This window comes from Hippoglossus hippoglossus, chromosome 8 (genome assembly GCF_009819705.1).
Source record: "Hippoglossus hippoglossus isolate fHipHip1 chromosome 8, fHipHip1.pri, whole genome shotgun sequence".
Lineage (NCBI taxonomy): Eukaryota > Metazoa > Chordata > Actinopteri > Pleuronectiformes > Pleuronectidae > Hippoglossus > Hippoglossus hippoglossus.
In genome coordinates this window covers 23222501-23241545 of record NC_047158.1, presented here as the reverse complement: position 1 = coordinate 23241545, position 19045 = coordinate 23222501, and the positions used below count along the sequence as shown (strand labels likewise).

Sequence of the window (19045 nt, the reverse complement as noted above, 5' to 3'; positions counted from 1 at the left end):
TATAATTATAGAAGATCTTGATCTACACTCCACACCAGCAGGTGGCGGTAATGGGCCAAGTCGTTGTTTGCCAGCCGCCAATAAAACCTAGAAGAAGAAGAAGACGGAAGCAGGCGTCCTGCAGGCGGCGCTGTCAGCCGCCATCTTACCGAGAGCGGAAGGAAGCCCAGAGTCCGCAGGTCTGTGGAGAAGAAAGAAGACAGAAGATGGAGGTGACGGGGCCGGACAGTGACTGGAGGAGTCCGCAGTTCAGACAGAAAGTTGTGGCTCAGATGTGAGATTTTCTGCTTCTTCTTCCGTTAGCTTAGCTGCGGCTAACAGCGGCAGCTAAGCTAACATTAGCACGGCTGCATACAGCGTCACGTCAAAGCGGCTAACCCGGGTTGTTTAGAACGAGTTGAGAAAAGCCTCAGATAAACTCTGCGCTTTATATTCAGTGTTATTAACACATGTGCAGCACAGTATTATAATATATTATATTACTACTATACAGGAGTTTATCATATGGATAAAGCTACATTAGTAACAGCATCATTTACAGTTGTTTATATAGTTATTAAATGATTCACATTCATTCTAAATCTAACAAGATACCTCATAGTTATAAGCTGCTTTATTTGTGTAGAACTTTTCTTATAGTACTTAGTAACTTCCTGAGCATCTGTATATAATCTTTATATACTCAAGGTGCATTACTGGCATCTACTATGGTGTCGCATCTTTATATACAGTCACTGATCATCTTTATATACAGTCACTGATCATCTTTATATACAGTCACTGATGGTCTTTATATACAGTCACTGATCATCTTTATATACAGTCACTGATGGTCTTTATATACAGTCACTGATGGTCTTTATATACAGTCACTGATCATCTTTATATACAGTCACTGATCATCTTTATATACAGTCACTGATCATCTTTATATACAGTCACTGATCGTCTTTATATACAGTCACTGATCATCTTTATATACAGTCACTGATCATCTTTATATACAGTCACTGATCGTCTTTATATACAGTCACTGATCATCTTTATATACAGTCACTGATCATCTTTATATACAGTCACTGATGGTCTTTATATACAGTCACTGATCATCTTTATATACAGTCACTGATCATCTTTATATACAGTCACTGATCATCTTTATATACAGTCACTGATCATCTTTATATACAGTCACTGATGGTCTTTATATACAGTCACTGATCATCTTTATATACAGTCACTGATCGTCTTTATATACAGTCACTGATGGTCTTTATATACAGTCACTGATGGTCTTTATATACAGTCACTGATGGTCTTTATATACAGTCACTGATGGTCTTTATATACAGTCACTGATCGTCTTTATATACAGTCACTGATGGTCTTTATATACAGTCACTGATGGTCTTTATATACAGTCACTGATCATCTTTATATACAGTCACTGATCATCTTTATATACAGTCACTGATGGTCTTTATATACAGTCACTGATCATCTTTATATACAGTCACTGATCGTCTTTATATACAGTCACTGATCATCTTTATATACAGTCACTGATCATCTTTATATACAGTCACTGATGGTCTTTATATACAGTCACTGATCATCTTTATATACAGTCACTGATGGTCTTTATATACAGTCACTGATCATCTTTATATACAGTCACTGATCCTCTTTATATACAGTCACTGATCCTCTTTATATACAGTCACTGATCATCTTTATATACAGTCACTGATGGTCTTTATATACAGTCACTGATCATCTTTATATACAGTCACTGATGGTCTTTATATACAGTCACTGATCATCTTTATATACAGTCACTGATGGTCTTTATATACAGTCACTGATCATCTTTATATACAGTCAGTGATCATCTTTATATACAGTCAGTGATCATCTTTATATACAGTCACTGATCATCTTTATATACAGTCACTGATCATCTTTATATACAGTCACTGATGGTCTTTATATACAGTCACTGATGGTCTTTATATACAGTCGCTGATCATCTTTATATACAGTCGCTGATCATCTTTATATACAGTCACTGATCATCTTTATATACAGTCACTGATCATCTTTATATACAGTCACTGATCATCTTTATATACAGTCACTGATCATCTTTATATACAGTCACTGATCATCTTTATATACAGTCACTGATGGTCTTTATATACAGTCACTGATCATCTTTATATACAGTCACTGATGGTCTTTATATACAGTCACTGATCATCTTTATATACAGTCACTGATGGTCTTTATATACAGTCACTGATCATCTTTATATACAGTCACTGATCGTCTTTATATACAGTCACTGATCGTCTTTATATACAGTCACTGGTCGTCTTTATATACAGTCACTGATGGTCTTTATATACAGTCACTGATCATCTTTATATACAGTCACTGATCGTCTTTATATACAGTCACTGATCGTCTTTATATACAGTCACTGGTCGTCTTTATATACAGTCACTGATGGTCTTTATATACAGTCACTGGTCGTCTTTATATACAGTCACTGATGGTCTTTATATACAGTCACTGATCATCTTTATATACAGTCAGTGATCGTCTTTATATACAGTCACTGATCATCTTTATATACAGTCACTGATCATCTTTATATACAGTCACTGATCATCTTTATATACAGTCACTGATCATCTTTATATACAGTCACTGATGGTCTTTATATACAGTCACTGATCATCTTTATATACAGTCACTGATCATCTTTATATACAGTCACTGATGGTCTTTATATACAGTCAGTGATGGTCTTTATATACAGTCACTGATGGTCTTTATATACAGTCACTGATCATCTTTATATACAGTCACTGATCATCTTTATATACAGTCACTGATAGCCTTTATATACAGTCACTGATGGTCTTTATATACAGTCACTGATGGTCTTTATATACAATCACTGATCATCTTTATATACAGTCACTGATCCTGGGTCATATGTCACTGTTTCCTTCCAGAGAGGAGGCCATGAGGAAAGCAGGAACTGCACACACCAAGTCCAGCAACGACATGGAGAACCACGTTTATGTCAAAGCCAAATCCAGAGTGAGTAATAACAGTATTTACAGTGTACAATGTAAATCCGTCTTATTCTGCCTCTGAACAAGGTTTTACATCAGGCCTGATCCATTTGGACTTCAGTGGGCTCATATGATATTTGAATGATTCTCAATATCTTTTTTCTGAAGGTCTAAATGTGTGTTGCTTTATTTCAGGAGGAGTATTTGTCTCTGGTGGCGAGGCTGATCATACACTTCAGAGACATCCGTAGGTATTTGACCTGAGGTCCACAAGCATTATCATCTACGCTCATATACATGTGTTGACTAACCGTTCATTCTTCACCTTATAATCCAGGCTGATATGAAAAGTCTGAAAACTCAAAAGATAATCTGAAAAGTGCCTGAACACAACTAACAGTTGTTCTAAAAATCTGATCTTATAATAAATCATTCTGGTTCTAGATGAACTGAAACAGGACCTAGTCTGAAAAATGTAAAATCACCAAATTTAATGGAACATGCAGCGAGTACCTCATCCTTAAACATTTTATCATGAACAAGAGATGTGTTATTGTTATTATTGCTGTTTTCAGACCTGAACTTGAGTCTGACATGTTCCTCACACGTTTCTCACACGTTCCTCACACGTTACCAACATGTTCCTCACATGTTCCCGACACGTTCCTCACATGTTCCTCACATGTTCCTCACATGTTCCTCACAGGTTCCCGGCTTGTTCCTCACATGTTCCTAACATCGTCCTCACACGTTCCCGACAGGTTCCTCACATGTTCCTGACATGTTCCTAACATGGTCCTCACATGTTCCTCACATGTTCCTGGCACGTTCCTCACATGTTCCTAACATGGTCCTATCATGTTCCCGACACATTCCTCACGTGTTCCCGGCGTGTTCCTCACATGTTCCTCACATGGTCCTCACACGTTCCTGACATGTTCCTCACATGTTCCTGATATGTTCCTAACATGGTCCTCACATGTTCCTGGCACGTTCATCACATGTTCCTAACATGTTCCTCACATGTTCCTCACATGGTCCTCACACGTTCCTGACATGTTCCTCACATGTTCCTAACATGGTCCTCACATGTTCCTCACATGTTCCTGGCACGTTCATCACATGTTCCTCACATGTTCCTCACATGTTCCCGACATGTTCCCGACGTGTTCCTCACATGCTCCTCACATGTTCCTGACATGTTCTGCAGGTTCTGTATGTGAGAGCAAATGTCTGAGTCCGTGTCTCTGGACATTTTCTGGATCTTCTCCTGCAGCCTCCTGGTAAAATGTGTGTAACATGTCAGAGTGAGTCCATGTGAGGACACAGCAGGACAATGTGTGGACGTGTTGATGAGGTTTCTAACACGTGACGGACGTGAAGCTGGAAGAACACAAACATCTCAGGATGAAGAAGAGGAGCCGTACACGTAGAAGACGAAGACGTCCACTTGGAAACACGAGGAGGTTCCAGATCTTTTGGTGATGAGGGCCGACGCCGGTGTGGATGAGCTGTAAACAACAACACTGATCTTTCCACAGCAGAGTTTATACGTCATGTCCGGCCTCCTGCTGCTCTACAGGCTCCGCCCCTGCTGCTCTACAGGCTCCGCCCCTCGCCTGAATCTATCGGTCGATATTCCCTCAAATTAGTTTGATCGGCGATCTCTCTAAACGCAGATCAGAGGAACCGATCAGATGAGACAAAACAAACAGCTTTCACTTATGAAGTGCAACTCTCAAATCATGTTTGTGCTCTTGTAAATTTGGCAAACGTTATTTCTTTCTTTGTGTAAATAACGTTTGTGACCGTTTGTCCCAGTGTGTTGTTGTGTTGTGGTCGGTTAAAACACAACGCATTTCCTCTTTCTTAAAAAAAACAAACAAACACATTTCATTTTTGCAAACTGGCTGATGTACGTGTTTAATTGCATATGGAGCAGGGGATTCTATCACGTGTGGTCTGTCTGATGGGTTGTATCACCTCCTCTACTCTGACCCCTGACCCGGGTGACAGCCTGTCACGGCCCAGCAGGACAGACGCTGCACAGAGCTAACATGAAAACGTGTCCTGCTCATTTAGTTCAGTTATAACACAGCATCACTCCTGCAGCTGCTGACAGAGAAACATGTGACACAGACACAGGCTGATACAGGAGTTTGCTGAATACATTTTGAGTAGGATTTACCCTTGTTGTGTTATTTGCATAGAGAGCGGGGAAGAGAAATCCGATCATAAGTGGTCACTCACCCCAGACACATGTTAATCAGGCGTTAACATGGCCACACACCCTTATGAAAGCAGACTAGAACCCAACTGCTGAGTCGCAGAAAGAATATGTGTAATTAGACATTGAAGCTGGATCTAAGCACAAATGAGGACGCCTTTAACCAGTGGTGTAGTTACTAATTACTCATGTCTTCTTTACAGACAAGAAGACCATCGGAGGTCCAGGTATGTGGATTTAGTTTTTGGTCTGTTCAGTTTGTTTTCCTTTTTTCTTTGCTTTGTTCTGTCCTCTGCTGGACCTGTCACTACCACACTCATGGTGTTCAGGATTTCTGCTGTGCATGTTGGAGCTGCATAATATTATCTGTTGTCTACCCTTTTGCTAGATCCCATGAATACCCTGACTAACCTGACTGGGGTTGGAGGGGTTCCGGGCGCCATTGGTATGGGGCCTCGCCCCACCGGTGCTCCAGTGGGTGGCATGGGGGCCATGGGGCCGATGCAGATCGGCCAGCATGCCATGGCAGGGGTGGCTGGAAACCCACAATCCAGTGAGTGTGTTTCCTCATGTGGTGTGTGTTTGCTGTGAATTCACATCTTCAGAGCGATGGATGCTGGCTGCGGCGGAGCTGCATATTTTGGTGTCCAAGCTGGTCTTACTTTTAGTCTCCGCTTTAGCACGTTGAGTGTGTCTGAGACTCCACAGCTGTCCTCAGACTGGTTCTAAGCTGTAGGCTGGGTCAGCTCTTCATCTCTTTCTCGCTCACTCTGCAGTAGGGGGTCCAGGCCAAATGCCGATGCAGCAGATGGTGCAGACGCAGCAGCAGCAGCAGCAGCAGCAGTCCATCCAGTTCCAGCAGTTCCAGCAGGCCCAGCAGCAGCAGCAGCAGCAGCAGCAGCAGCAGCAGAATGCCATGCAGCAGCAGCAGAACGCCGCCATCCAGCAGCAGTTTCAGGTACAGCAGCTGAGGGTGCAGCAGCAGCAGCAGCTGCAGCAGCAGCAACAGCAACAGCAGCAGCAGCAGCAACAGCAGCAGCAGCAACAGCAGCACCACCAGAACCAGCAACTCCAACAGCAGCACCAGAATCAGCAGCAGGCCCAGAATCAGCAGCAGCAGAACCAGGTATTTTATTTCTATTCAGCTTCACCTTTCACTGCTTTTTAATCACCGCTGCTCGTTTTTGCTCTAGCTCCAAGAAACTACAGAGCTTAAGGTGGATTTATAGTCCGTGATACCGGGTAAAGTATAAAAATATATAAAGGTATATAAAAGCTGGCGTTGATTTTAGGTCCAGAAAGTGAAGTGACTGAAAATCATATTCTCTGGAATGACCAGATGTTTTTCTCTCTAGAGTTCTGTGATAAAATGATTTATAACGTCAGTGTACATTTTCACCCATCACCCTTCACCCCCATGTTTGCTTCCTGTGCCTGAAGATGCACCAGACGAGGATTCAGCAGCAGCAGATGGTGCAGCTGCAGCTCCAGCAGCAACATGCTCAAGCTCAGGCTCAGGCTCAAGCTCAAGCTCAAGCACAAGCTCAGTCCATTCAGCAAATGGTTCATCAGCAGCAGCAGCAGCAGCAGCAGCAGCAGGCTCAGGCCCAGGGGCAGCCTCAGCCAGGTCAGATACCTCCACACCCGCAGCAGCAGCAGCCTGGCATGGTGCCTCAGTCTCTGCCCGGACAGATGGCGTCTGCTCAGCACGTTCCAATCAACTCGCTGAGTCAGCAACAGCAGCAGCACCAGCTCAAGATCCAGGCCTTCCAGGTGAGGCTGAGTATACCAATGCACATTGGTAGATCAGATGCAGATACAAACTCTGCTTTGCTTAGACATCAGTAAATTATACCATCATTAGACCCTCTCACTGTTAATTGCAAAAGCAGGGACAAAATCCCCAAATCCTCCTCCTTCCCCCTGCCGCTTCGCTCACTTGTGTGCTTCTTGGTTTGCTTCTTGGTTTGCTGCCTTGACAGACACTAATGCTCCCACTGCTTCAGTCCAATTGAAATTACTTATTACTCTTCTCAAAATCAGTGTTTTTGAGGTCAGTTACCTTCATTCAGTCTCTGAGGCTTATCGTACTAAATTAACCCCGGGCCTAGTGAGAGCTCAGCAGATTTCAGGTCAGTGCTTGATGAAAGTAGAAGAATCAGTGTTTCCCTCAATCATAACTGTCTTCAGACATATCGTAGTGTTGCTCATGCATCCCTCTGCTTGCATGCCTTGCTTTGTGTGTGTGTCAGCAGGCTCGTGCAGCCTTGCAGCAGCAACAGGTCCAGCATGCGCAGCAGGCAGCGCAGCAAGCCCAGCAGGCCGCAGCTCAGGCGCAACTCAACGCAGCCGCTGCTGCAGCCGCTGCTGCCACCGGCGGCGGACCTGGACAGGTGAGCTGCCGGCGCACTTAGGTGCTTTACGTGTCTCTGTTCAATACAAACACCAGTACATTTTTTGGTTGCTGCATTTGTCTGAATACCTATCTAAAATATTTTAGCAGTAACACAAACCAGTATCGAGTACCAGTAGCGATGACCAGTCACGTCATCCCCTTTGAAAGCAGCAGACACTTCTCAAACACCCAACACGATTGCTTCACAAATGTGAACAGATATAAACAATAAGTTTGAAAAAGGAAATCATTCACATATTAAAACACAACCTCTTCTGCACAGATGTTTGATGAAAGATGGCTGAACTTCTAATTACATAGAGGGAATAAAAGAATTGACTGGATGAGCCACAGTTCTCACGTGAAAATATGAGTTTACTATAAAACAGATCTGTCGACAAAAGATTCTTGGATCAACTTACATGTGATAGGTCAAATCAAAAAGCTAGTACAATAGAATCATCTTAGTATTATAAAAGATGGGGGGGGGGGGGTATCAGGACTCGTTCACACCTTGTTGGGTTCAGAGCTTCAGACTCTTCAGTTCAGTCTGAACCTGAACATCAGGTGTGAAAGGTTCCTCAGAGCAGAGGAGGAGTTCTGGGTCTGGATCAAACTGAACCTGGTTCTGTTCCAGACTGAAAACACTTTGTTGGATAGTTTGGACTTTTGGACCAATCACAGGAAGTAGAGACAGCACTAAACAATAGAAGAAGAAGAAGAGGAAGCAGCTGCAGTCTTATGCTAGTGATCCCATCATGATGTTACCATGGCAACCACATGAAACAGAAAGACTACTACCCCCCCAACTGAAAACACGCCCATGTCAGACACGTCTACAAACCAATCAGAGTCAAGTATAGGTAGACTCCGCCCACATAGGTGATGACGACAGGAAGCACGTATGTCAGACAAAATTCTTTAGTCCCTAAATTACAAAGTGAAACCAGAACTAACAGATCAGATGAAACAATAAATGCATGAAGCTTCGGACTCAGATCAGAAAACGTCCTCAGTCAGCTGACGTCATGTCAGGATAGTTTTTGTCTTTCTGATAATGTAGATGGTTCCTCTCATCCTGACGCCACAGACAGAGAACATTAAAGGTTTTAAAAGACGATCAGCTCATCCTCTCCTCACCTGCACGTCTGAAACCCCCACATCTGTATCTACTCACCTGTTGTGTTGTATCTCTGCTGTGTCTCTTCTCAAGTTGGTTCGTCCTGGGATTCCGATTCCAAACCGGTTACCGAGAGCCGTCCTCAACCCCTCCATCCCTCCTCCAAATGCTGCAGCTGCAGCCGCAGCCGCAGCAGCAGCTGCAGCTGCAGCGGGAAGTCAGCAGATGTCACAGGTATTTATTCACAATGTGACGAAAGACCAGGCCTGCACGATATATCATCGCGATATCAACGTGCACGATAGACGTATCGCAAAAACTGCGATAAATGATGATCAGTGACTGTATATAAAGATGAAGGCTCATCTGTCTCCAGGTACAGCAGCATTCAGTGATGTCATCACCGTCTCCTGTCCAGGTCCAGACACCGCAGTCGATGCCCCCCCCCCCCCTCAGCCGTCACCGCAGCCCCCCTCCTCACAGCCCAACTCAGTCAGGTGACGACAGGTGTCAAGACGAGTTCAGGTAAAAGAAACGATGCTGAAAGTTAAAACATTTCCTGCCTCCTCTCCAGCTCCGGCCCCACGCCGTCACCAGGCGGCTTCCAGCCAAGCCCCTCCCCTCAGCCCTCACAGAGCCCTGCTAACGCCCGCACCCCCCAGAACTATGGAGTCCCCTCTCCTGGACCACTCAACACTCCAGGTACACACACACACACACACACACACACACACACACACACACACACACACACACAAGTATCTCGCCATGCTAATGAAATTGAAAAACATTTCCTGAATTTCACCCGTCCTCTCCCATGTCCTCTCACCCGTCCCCTCCCATATCCCCTTCCATGTCCTCTCACTCGTCCCCTCCCATGTCCTCTCACTCGTCCACTGTCCTCTCCCCTGTCCTCTCACCCGTCCTCTCCCCTGTCCTCTCACCCGTCCCCTCCCATGTCCTCAGGTAACCCCAGCTCAGTGATGAGTCCAGCGGGGGCCTCGTCTCTGGAGGACCAGCAGTACATGGAGAAACTCAAACAACTGTCCAAGTACATCGAACCTCTGCGCAGGATGATCAACAAGATCGACAAAAACGAAGGTGAGAGCTCGACTGATAGTTTGAGTGAAATGTGATCAGCTGTTTTCATTATTGATGAATGCTTTGTGTTTTTCAACAGACAGAAAGAAGGACCTGAGTAAGATGAAGAGTTTGCTGAACATCCTGACGGATCCAAACACCAGGTAACAAACCACAGGTCCCATGACTCACCACGCACTGCTGTCAGCTGACCTCTGACCTCTGACCTCTGACCTGCAGGTGTCCTCTGAGGACGCTTCAGAAATGTGAAATCGCTTTAGAGAAGCTGAAGAACGACATGGCCGTGGTGAGATGTCACTTTCATTGGTTTTGTATCTAACGTGTTTTTCTACGACGGCGTCTTCGAGTCGTTTTTTGAGTTGCTGGTCCGAACACTCCGTCTTCCTGTTGTTTCAGCCGACCCCCCCTCCGCCGCCTGTGGCCACCAAGCAGCAATATCTGTGTCAGCCGCTGCTTGACGCCGTTATGGCCAACATCCGCTCGCCAGTCTTCAACCACTCGCTGTACAGAACCTTCGCCCCCGCCATGACCGCCATCCACGGACCCCACATCGTGTAGGTTCAAACACGCAGAGCACATCCAGCACCACATACGTGTTGGATTTAACCACAAGCGTCATCAGCTGCTCTTCTGTCCCTCAGGGGCCCCAACGTCTGCGGTCGGAAACGGAAACACGAGGACGAGGAGCGGCAGACCATCCCCAACATCCTGCAGGGGGAGGTGGCGCGCCTCGACGTTAAGTTCCTGGTCAGCCTGGATCCTTCGTACTGCAGCAACAACGGCACCGTGCATCTCATCTGCAAACTGGGTGAGACGCATCAGCCAGGAAGCCGTCCACGTGCGGGACGAGGTGTCAGGTGACATGTTGACAGTTTGTGTTAATATGTTTGTTGTGTCGTCAGATGATAAAAACCTGCCCAGCGTGCCCCCCCTGCAGCTCAGTGTTCCTGCGGATTATCCCGAGCAGAGTCCGCACTGGGCCGACGACGGCGAGCTGTACGGTGAGACGACCTCTTCCTCAGGCTTTTACATCCAACTTCCTTTTTCTATATTTCTAAAGATAGATATAATACACTGCTTAAAAAAACTAAGGGAACACTGAAATCAGATCTTGATGAATGATTCAAGTATAAAATCTTTACTGATGAACATTGTATAATTAGTTGAGAACACAATGTCGTAACAACGACCCATGGAAACTAAAACCATCAACCCACTGAGGACTGGATTCAAAACCACACTGAACATCCCAGTAACAAACTGAAACCACAGGCTGATCCAACTCATAATATGGACCTGTCCAGCTCTCCTGGTGTCTCCTGGTGTCTCCTGGTGTCTCCTGGTGTCTCCAGGTGTCTCCTGGTGTCTCCAGGTGTCTCTTCCAGGCTCTTGAGACACAAACCTTCTTGTGACCAGAGGTATGGATGTGTCCTCCTGGAGGAGCTGGACTACCTGTGCAGCCTGATGGAGCTGCAGGTAGCTCCTCATGCTACCAGCAGTGAGGAGGAGCAGAACCCAGAAGTAGAAGGAGTCAGGAAGGATCAGCAGAGAGCAGCTGTCTGTGGACACCACATTAAAGACATTCCCTGTTTGGGGCTCGTCTTGCTTCTGCCTCCATTTCACCTGTTGTTACTTTGATTTGCACCAAAGCAGAAACTGGTTCTTCTAACGGACACTTTGATCTCTGGAGTTTCACTTTACACTGGGACGTGATCCCTTCATTGTTTTAAGCAGCGTGTATATATGTCTATAAATGAAAGGTGTTTTTCCATGATGACATCCCAGCGGTAATGAGAAGATACTGATACAAATATTAGAGGAAAAAATTATTGATATAGTGACTATTTATATATATATATATATAAAAATGTATCATTGATAGATATATCCTAAACTTTATTATAAATAACTATTAATTATAAGAAAACACAACTATATTGAACTTAAATGAAGAAAAAACTATGTATTGATGAAAAATATGAATATGTATGAAATGAATTTTATTTTGAAAGGTTGTGGTGCTGTGTCTCAGGTGTGAACAGCTTCCTGCAGACGGTGCACAGGAACATGACGTCCAAACTGCTGCAGCTGCCGGACAAGCACTCGGTGACGGAGCTGCTCCACACCTGGGCTCAGAGCGTCCGCCAGGCCTGTCTGTCTGCCGCCTGAGGCCCCGCCCACAGGCAGTCCGTGTTCCAGGGCCACATCAGAACTTCTGGATCCTTCAGGTCTTCAGAACCCGACGCCACTCGAACATCCTGTGAGCGACTGAAAGAACCTTCAGGAAACAAACTGTGACTCCACCTGTCGAGTGCTCGTGCGTCCCCTGATCTCTGACTCCACCTGTCGTCCCCTGATCTCTTTGCCTCGGAGACGTTTCTACAACACGTCGACGTGTCGGACTGAAGCTTCACAGAACCGGAGGGAAACTGATCAACATCATTTATCCTCAACGCGTCACTTTGTGAACTTTGAGTTTTGTATCAGAGAAAAAAAGTTTGTTTCGCTTTGGTTTTCAAAATAAAACTAGTTTTGTTGTTTTATGAATAAAAAGGTTTTTTTTAAATCCTGGAGTCAGTTTTAATTCATTGGATTTAGTGTCTGCCACTAGGGGGCGTGTCAGTCAGAACACTAAACGTTATGTTGAAGCAGTGAGGGATGATGGGAGTTGTAGTCTTCCTTCAGTGTTGATGGTTTTTAGACGTCTCCTCTTCCTCCAGAACAGAGCAGCTGATTCAATCCAGTAAAAACAGTGAATGAAGCAGCTTCATGTTAAAACTCAGTGTTTCTCTGACTCGCCTCTGATTGGCTGAGTCGAGCTGCCGCTAACGTCTGCTCAGCTCCTTTCTCTGAAAACTTCAGATCTAGTGAACATGAGAAAGTTTCCTCCTTCTCTCCCTGAACGTCTGTTCTCTGCTGAGTGGGTTCCATCTCCTGTGAGAAGAACTGACTGAGAGTCAGCTTCAACTGTCACAACCAGCTGCAGCTGAAGAGTGAAGCTGAACTGAGATCAGTTAAAAACATTCTGAAGTTATTAAAAACCTATAAATTAACAAGTCATTTTCTTTCATTGTGTTAAGTTTCCAGTTTCATCTAAACAAATTGTGTCAACGGATTAACAGCAGGTGGCGCTGATCCTTCAGTCGCTGCTGTTAAACCACAGGAGATGAAGAAGAGGAGGTGACACCTTCACTTTGTTCTAAGTCTGGTTCAGTGAGATGTTTTTATTTTCCACCACAAAAACAATTTGAATAAAACAACAAAAATATTTTATTATCTTCACAGTAAAAGAGAGAGAGTGGGTTCAGAAGCTGAGTGAGAACGCTCGGTACGACAGGTTGGTGAACACGTCGATGTGGTCACTGCTTCCTGCGACTGTCAGAACCTAGACACACACACACACACACACACACACACACACACACACACACACACACACACACACACACACACACGAAAGTAACATGACGATTGTTAATTTGAATATTAACAATATTTAAGACAGAGGATCAAACGACAGACTCACTTGGTGCTCGGAGCTGTTGGCGTTGAGCTGCAGCGAGTTGACGCTCTGTAGAGAACACGGGATCTGAGCTTTGACTTCGCCCCCCAGCAGACAGTGAGACACGCACGCACCGTCACCCACCGCCAGGATCTACGTCAACATCACGACACACGACACGTTAAATACAACTTTAGTGTTAACACTTTGACCTTCAGGATTCTACTGGGGCTGAGAAGTGACACAAATGAGGTCATCGTCCTGAGACGTCAGTTTCCATGAGATCATGATTCATAGCAGCGTCACTTCCATCAGCTTCATCTTAGTCCTCGCACAGAGTACACATGAAAATGGGTAGGGGGCGCTATAGAGTAAGTCTGCCCCACTGAATTGTCGTGAAGGCAACACATCGACTGTGCAGTCAAGTAACAGTAACTTCCTGTGTCATGGCGAAACGCAGCAGACACCATCATAAAGCTCTTTTTTCCTGATTAGTATTGCGCTGGGTCAATTTTTCCTGTGTCCAGTAGATGGCGCTGTGACAAAGTATTGTCACGTCGACGTCTTCAGACTGGAATAGAGTTCCTTAACATACAAACGGATGTAAATTGTCAAAATTGCAATGAAATTCAATACAACCAACTTCCTGTCAGGTTGAGGCTGTTTACAAGAGACATAGGTCTGCCTGTTAAAAGGGCGTGGCCCATACTTAAGCCACACCCACTCACACCAGGTTAGGCTCACAAACTACATTCAGTTTAACGATGACAATATGAATTTGTCCTCTGGCGCTAACGAGTTGTCTCACCATGTCCTGGTGGAAGGCGGCTTGTCGCTGGCAGCCCGTCAGAGGGAAGATGGAGGTGGGAGACAGAGAGCGGAGGTGCCACAGAGACAGAGACGGACCTCCACCACACAGCTGCAGGACGGAGGAGACAACACGTCACAAAATCTGTTTACACGTAATCATTTGATCGTTGACCGTCTATAAATCGTCAGAAACTTTCGTATAAACTCAAAGTGACGTAAAGCTCATGTTCGACACAGAAATTCGGAATCCTTGTTTTTGTTTAAAAAAAAGTATGTCCATGTATGACGACATCACGTGACCTCATACATGGACGAGGTCTTGTGACATCCTGAGGCGTCAGTGGCCTAAAAATAATTGTGACAAAAACACGATACTTTCAGAGACGCTGAAAATCTGCCTCTTGTGGTCAAAATAAGTCTTTACACCTCCACTGTTCGATTTCTCCAGGAGGACTTGAACACATCGTGTGTTTTCTTACCATCCAGTCAGAGTCGGTGGTCAAGCAGCTGATCCACTTCCCGAACTGAGGCCGCGCACAGCTCTGCAGAGGACAACATGGTCAACACGGGACGGAGAGGACAAAATGGTCAACATCTTACAGCGAGGACAACATTGTCAACACGAGACAGCGAGGACGAGGACAACATGGTCAATATCTTACAGAGAGGACAACATGGTCAACACGTGACATCAAGGACGAGGACAGGAAACAGCGGCGCTCTCACCTCGTACTTGTAGACCTCGATGCAGTGGACACACTGTCCGGTCCTGCTGTCTGAAGGACAAAAACAGCAGTTCTTTAAACAGTGTTGTTTTCAGCGGTCAACAGGACACTCGTCCTACGTCCCCCGTCACTCACCCCAGATCCTCACGGCTCCGTCCTCACTCCCCGAGAGGATCTCCGCCTCCCGCTCCCTCACACTCACACAGTGGACGTAGTCCGTGTGACCCTGCAGGACAGACTGAGGACAGAGAGGTTCTCCAGGTGAAATGTTGGACACTGCAGAGGACAGACAACACGTCCTACATGACGTTATTGACATGTGACTGTCTTCATGTGATAAAAGAGACACACCTTGAAGACTCCGTGTTCCAGGTCCAGGATGTGGACATTGTTGTCTCCTCCACCGATGACCAGACTGTTGTCCTGAAACACATCATCACATCAATAATGACTAAATATAATATAGATACTACTAATAACAATACACTAGTACTACTAATAATAACAACAACAACAACAATAACAATAATAATAAATGATTCAACAACAAACTGAGCTCAGATTTTCAAACTAAACAAACATGTCTGAACTCACTCTGGACTGAACCATCATCGAGTTGATCTCAGGAATCTCAAGACTGGACCTGAGAGAGAGACAGACAGTTAGAGGGACAGACAGAGGGACAGACACAGTTAGCGAGACAGACAGTTAGAGGGACAGACACAGTTAGAGAGACAGACAGTTAGAGGGACAGACAGTTAAAGGAACAGACAGAGGGACAGACAGTTAGAGGGACAGACAGAGGAACAGACACAGTTAGAGAGACAGACAGTTAAAGGAACAGACAGAGGGACAGACACAGTTAGAGAGACAGACAGTTAGAGGGACAGACAGAGGGACAGACAGTTATAGGAACAGACAGAGGGACAGACAGACAGTTAGAGAGACAGACAGTTAGAGGGACAGACACAGTTAGAGAGACAGACAGTTAGAGGGACAGACAGAGGGACAGACAGACAGTTAGAGGGACAGACAGAGGGACAGACACAGTTAGAAAAACAGACAGTTATAGGAACAGACAGAGGGACAGACACAGTTAGAGAGACAGACAGTTAGAGAGACAGACAGAGGGACAGACAGACAGTTAGAGGGACAGACAGAGGGACAGACAGTTATAGGAACAGACAGAGGGACAGACAGACAGTTAGAGAGACAGACAGTTAGAGGGACAGACACAGTTAGAGAGACAGACAGTTAGAGAGACAGACAGAGGGACAGACGGGTGTCCTGCTGTAATGTGTCTCACTTGTAGTTTGGTCTTTTCGTCCACAGAGGTTTGACGTTCTGAGGAAACAAACATTCAGAGTTACAGGAGTTCAACATATCCAGGATCTGTTCATCCAGCTGAGTCTGACCTATCACAGTCAGGCTCAGGGGTCACATGACGCTGGGGATCAACTCGTTAAAGGTCCAGTGACGAGGATTCAGGTGAAAAATCTATTGACTGAAATTTTATATTAAATAATCCTAGTGATGTTTTCAGGAGTGTGTTTCATCTAAATTATACAAATTGTTATTTTATTTAGGGGTTAGGGTAAAATATAGATAAAATATGATTTTATATTACATCAGGGGGGGGGGGGGTCCTCTCTATGGAGGCCGCCATGTTTCTTGTAGTAGTCCAGACTGGACAAACTAAACACCCTGTGAGTTTTTATGAAAACTGAAGGTTACCACAGGTTCTCTCTCATGTTTGGAGGGGGGGGGGGGGGGGGGGGGGGGGGGTTATCAGGTAACTTCTGGTTAAATTCAGAGTTTTCAGTCCTATGAAGCTTGTTCACTTATCAGGCTAAATCACCATGGTAACTTATGCTGAACAGCTAACCTGCTCCAGTTTAAGTTGGAGATAAGAGATCAACTGTCCGTCATATGTATAAATATATATATTTATCTATTTATTTATATATAGTCACCTTCTTGATGAGTTCAGTCCAGCTCCAGGCGCTGATTTCTCCGTTTCCGGTGCTCAATAGGAAACAGTCGGTGGAGAGAAGAGAGAAGATCGGACCTTCGTGAGCTGAAGAGACGACAAGAGAACAAAGTCAAACCTGAAACAACCTGAAACAACATAATTAATCAGTTAATTAGTAATTAACTTATCTGACGTCACAACACGAGGAAGTGGACGACTCACCTGTGAAGGTCAGAACAGGTTTCTGACTCAGTGCTGTGGCGTCTGGACTCAGAGCTGCAGACAGACTGAAACAACAAAACAACTGTTTAACAGATCAACAACACAACATCGCAGCTTCAGCTCCAGTTTGACTTTCGGTCTCACCTGAAGAGGGCGATCTCACCGTAGCTGTTTCCAGCCGCCAGGAAGCGGCCGCAGGGGGAGAAGCTCTGAGAGAAGACGGACATGTGGAGGAGCTGAAACAAAAACAGCACCTGTCTTGGTGAAACATATTATTACACCACAAGTTCAGTGTGTAGAATGTAGTGACATCTAGTGGTGAAGTGTCATGTTGCAGCTGAATATGCCTCGCCTCACCCCCCCTTCCAAACATGAGAGAGAACCTGTGGTAGCTTCAGTCGTCATAGAAACTCAAAAGGGCTACTGTAAAAAACATGGCTGCCTCCATATAGAGGACCCGCTCCTGATGTAAATATAGAGTATTTATATGTAAAGTATTTAAATCTAAAGTATTTAAATCTAAAGTATTTATATATAAAGGGCCCATTCTAGGGTAAAGAAAACAACAATCTGTACAGTTCAGTGAAAACATCACTGGGATTATTTTGCATTCAGATTCTAACAATAGATCGTTTCACCTGAATCTTACACACTGAAGCTTTAATGTGGAAATAAACACATACACTGCGTTATGATACTGCAGCACCACCTGCTGGTCGTACCAATAACAGGAGCTTATCAATAACCAATGATCATTGGAGTTGATCAGTCGATCAGACGAAATTAATCTGAAGCTATCTCAGATAATCAATAAATGATTTATCATGACTTTTTATTTTTGGTCACAAAGTTAAAATGGTTGCGTTAAAAACTAGCTGTTTACAAACAGAGCAACTAATCGATAAACTGAAGATCAGTCACTGTTCGATTTTCAACTACTTCTGTCTAAAATCCGTCAGGGATTTTATCTGAACTACGAACAGAATCCAACATCAGCTTCTACTAAAACAAGATTATTCAGCAGTTTCTGCTCAGATTCTCTGTGAAGTCAGAAAACGATGAAAACTAACGTAGAGAAGAAGAAAACGAAGTAGAAGAAGAAGAAGAAGAAGAAGAAGAAGAAGACAAAAGGGCCAAACAAGCACATTTCAGTTTGTTGGTTTCACAGTTTGTTCATTTGACAGTTGGACAAAGATGAAGAACTTTACCTCCACTGGACCCATTCTGCTGCACAGAGCCACGTTGAACCCGCAGAAATATCACAACAAGGCTGCGCGACGCAAAGAGGGAAACGCTCCAATTCAGACGAGGAGTGATGACGTCTGTACCAACGCAAAGTACCCTGGGATATGTAGTGCAGCGCTGTACGAGCAGTTATGGGAAAATATAGAATGTAAAAGAACATGAATAATATTATTAATAATTAATTGATGTGATATTTAATATAACAATATTATTTAACTGTTATAAACATAATTTACAATTATACAGCAACAAAAACATAGTAGTATATGAAAATGTGTTAATTAATGTGTATATACATATACATGTGATATATGTTAGCAGCATATTGATAATAATGTTCATTATTGTTAATCATGACAATAATGATTATTATTTTAAAATAATATTTATTATAAAGAATCAAAATGATAATCAAAAAGACAATTCCTCATCATCATCTTCATCATCACCACCATCTTCTTCTTCTTCATCATCATCATCTTCATCATCACCACCATCATTTTCTTCTTCATCATCATCATCTTCATCATCACCACCATCATCATCTTCATCATCACCACCATCATTTTCTTCTTCATCATCATCATCTTCACCATAATCATCATCATCATCATCACCACCATCATTTTCTTCTTCATCA

At 44.2% G+C, this 19045-nt stretch overlaps 2 protein-coding genes and 1 long non-coding RNA gene across 3 annotated transcripts; 2 read left to right on the top strand and 1 right to left on the bottom strand.

Annotated features, from left to right (window-relative positions):
* The first annotated feature begins 98 nt into the window (after positions 1-98).
* LOC117766040 (mediator of RNA polymerase II transcription subunit 15-like) lies at positions 99-12180 on the top strand. Its single transcript, XM_034592748.1, is given in 18 exon segments — positions 99-274; positions 3024-3111; positions 3282-3333; positions 5517-5540; positions 5702-5866; positions 6090-6439; positions 6754-7086; positions 8922-9062; positions 9205-9267; positions 9270-9325; positions 9403-9530; positions 9795-9929; positions 10009-10072; positions 10149-10215; positions 10326-10483; positions 10571-10737; positions 10832-10930; positions 11962-12180. Coding segments are annotated over 18 exon segments (2295 nt in total). The 5' UTR covers positions 99-206; the 3' UTR covers positions 12099-12180.
* Positions 12181-13213: 1033 nt separating this feature from the next.
* thoc6 (THO complex 6) lies at positions 13214-18513 on the bottom strand. Its single transcript, XM_034592749.1, has 13 exons — positions 18369-18513; positions 17305-17396; positions 17161-17225; positions 16940-17043; positions 16273-16310; positions 15561-15609; positions 15318-15389; positions 15102-15204; positions 14968-15017; positions 14721-14783; positions 14240-14350; positions 13456-13584; positions 13214-13314 (listed from the first exon to the last, which is right to left on the bottom strand). The coding sequence occupies exons 1-13, from the start codon at positions 18381-18383 to the stop codon at positions 13234-13236; spliced, it is 972 nt and encodes a 323-aa protein (XP_034448640.1). The 5' UTR covers positions 18384-18513; the 3' UTR covers positions 13214-13233.
* On the top strand, positions 14295-14501 carry LOC117766043. Its single transcript, XR_004614660.1, has 2 exons — positions 14295-14393; positions 14431-14501. It is a non-coding gene; the product is annotated as an uncharacterized LOC117766043 (long non-coding RNA).
* Positions 18514-19045: the final 532 nt, after the last annotated feature.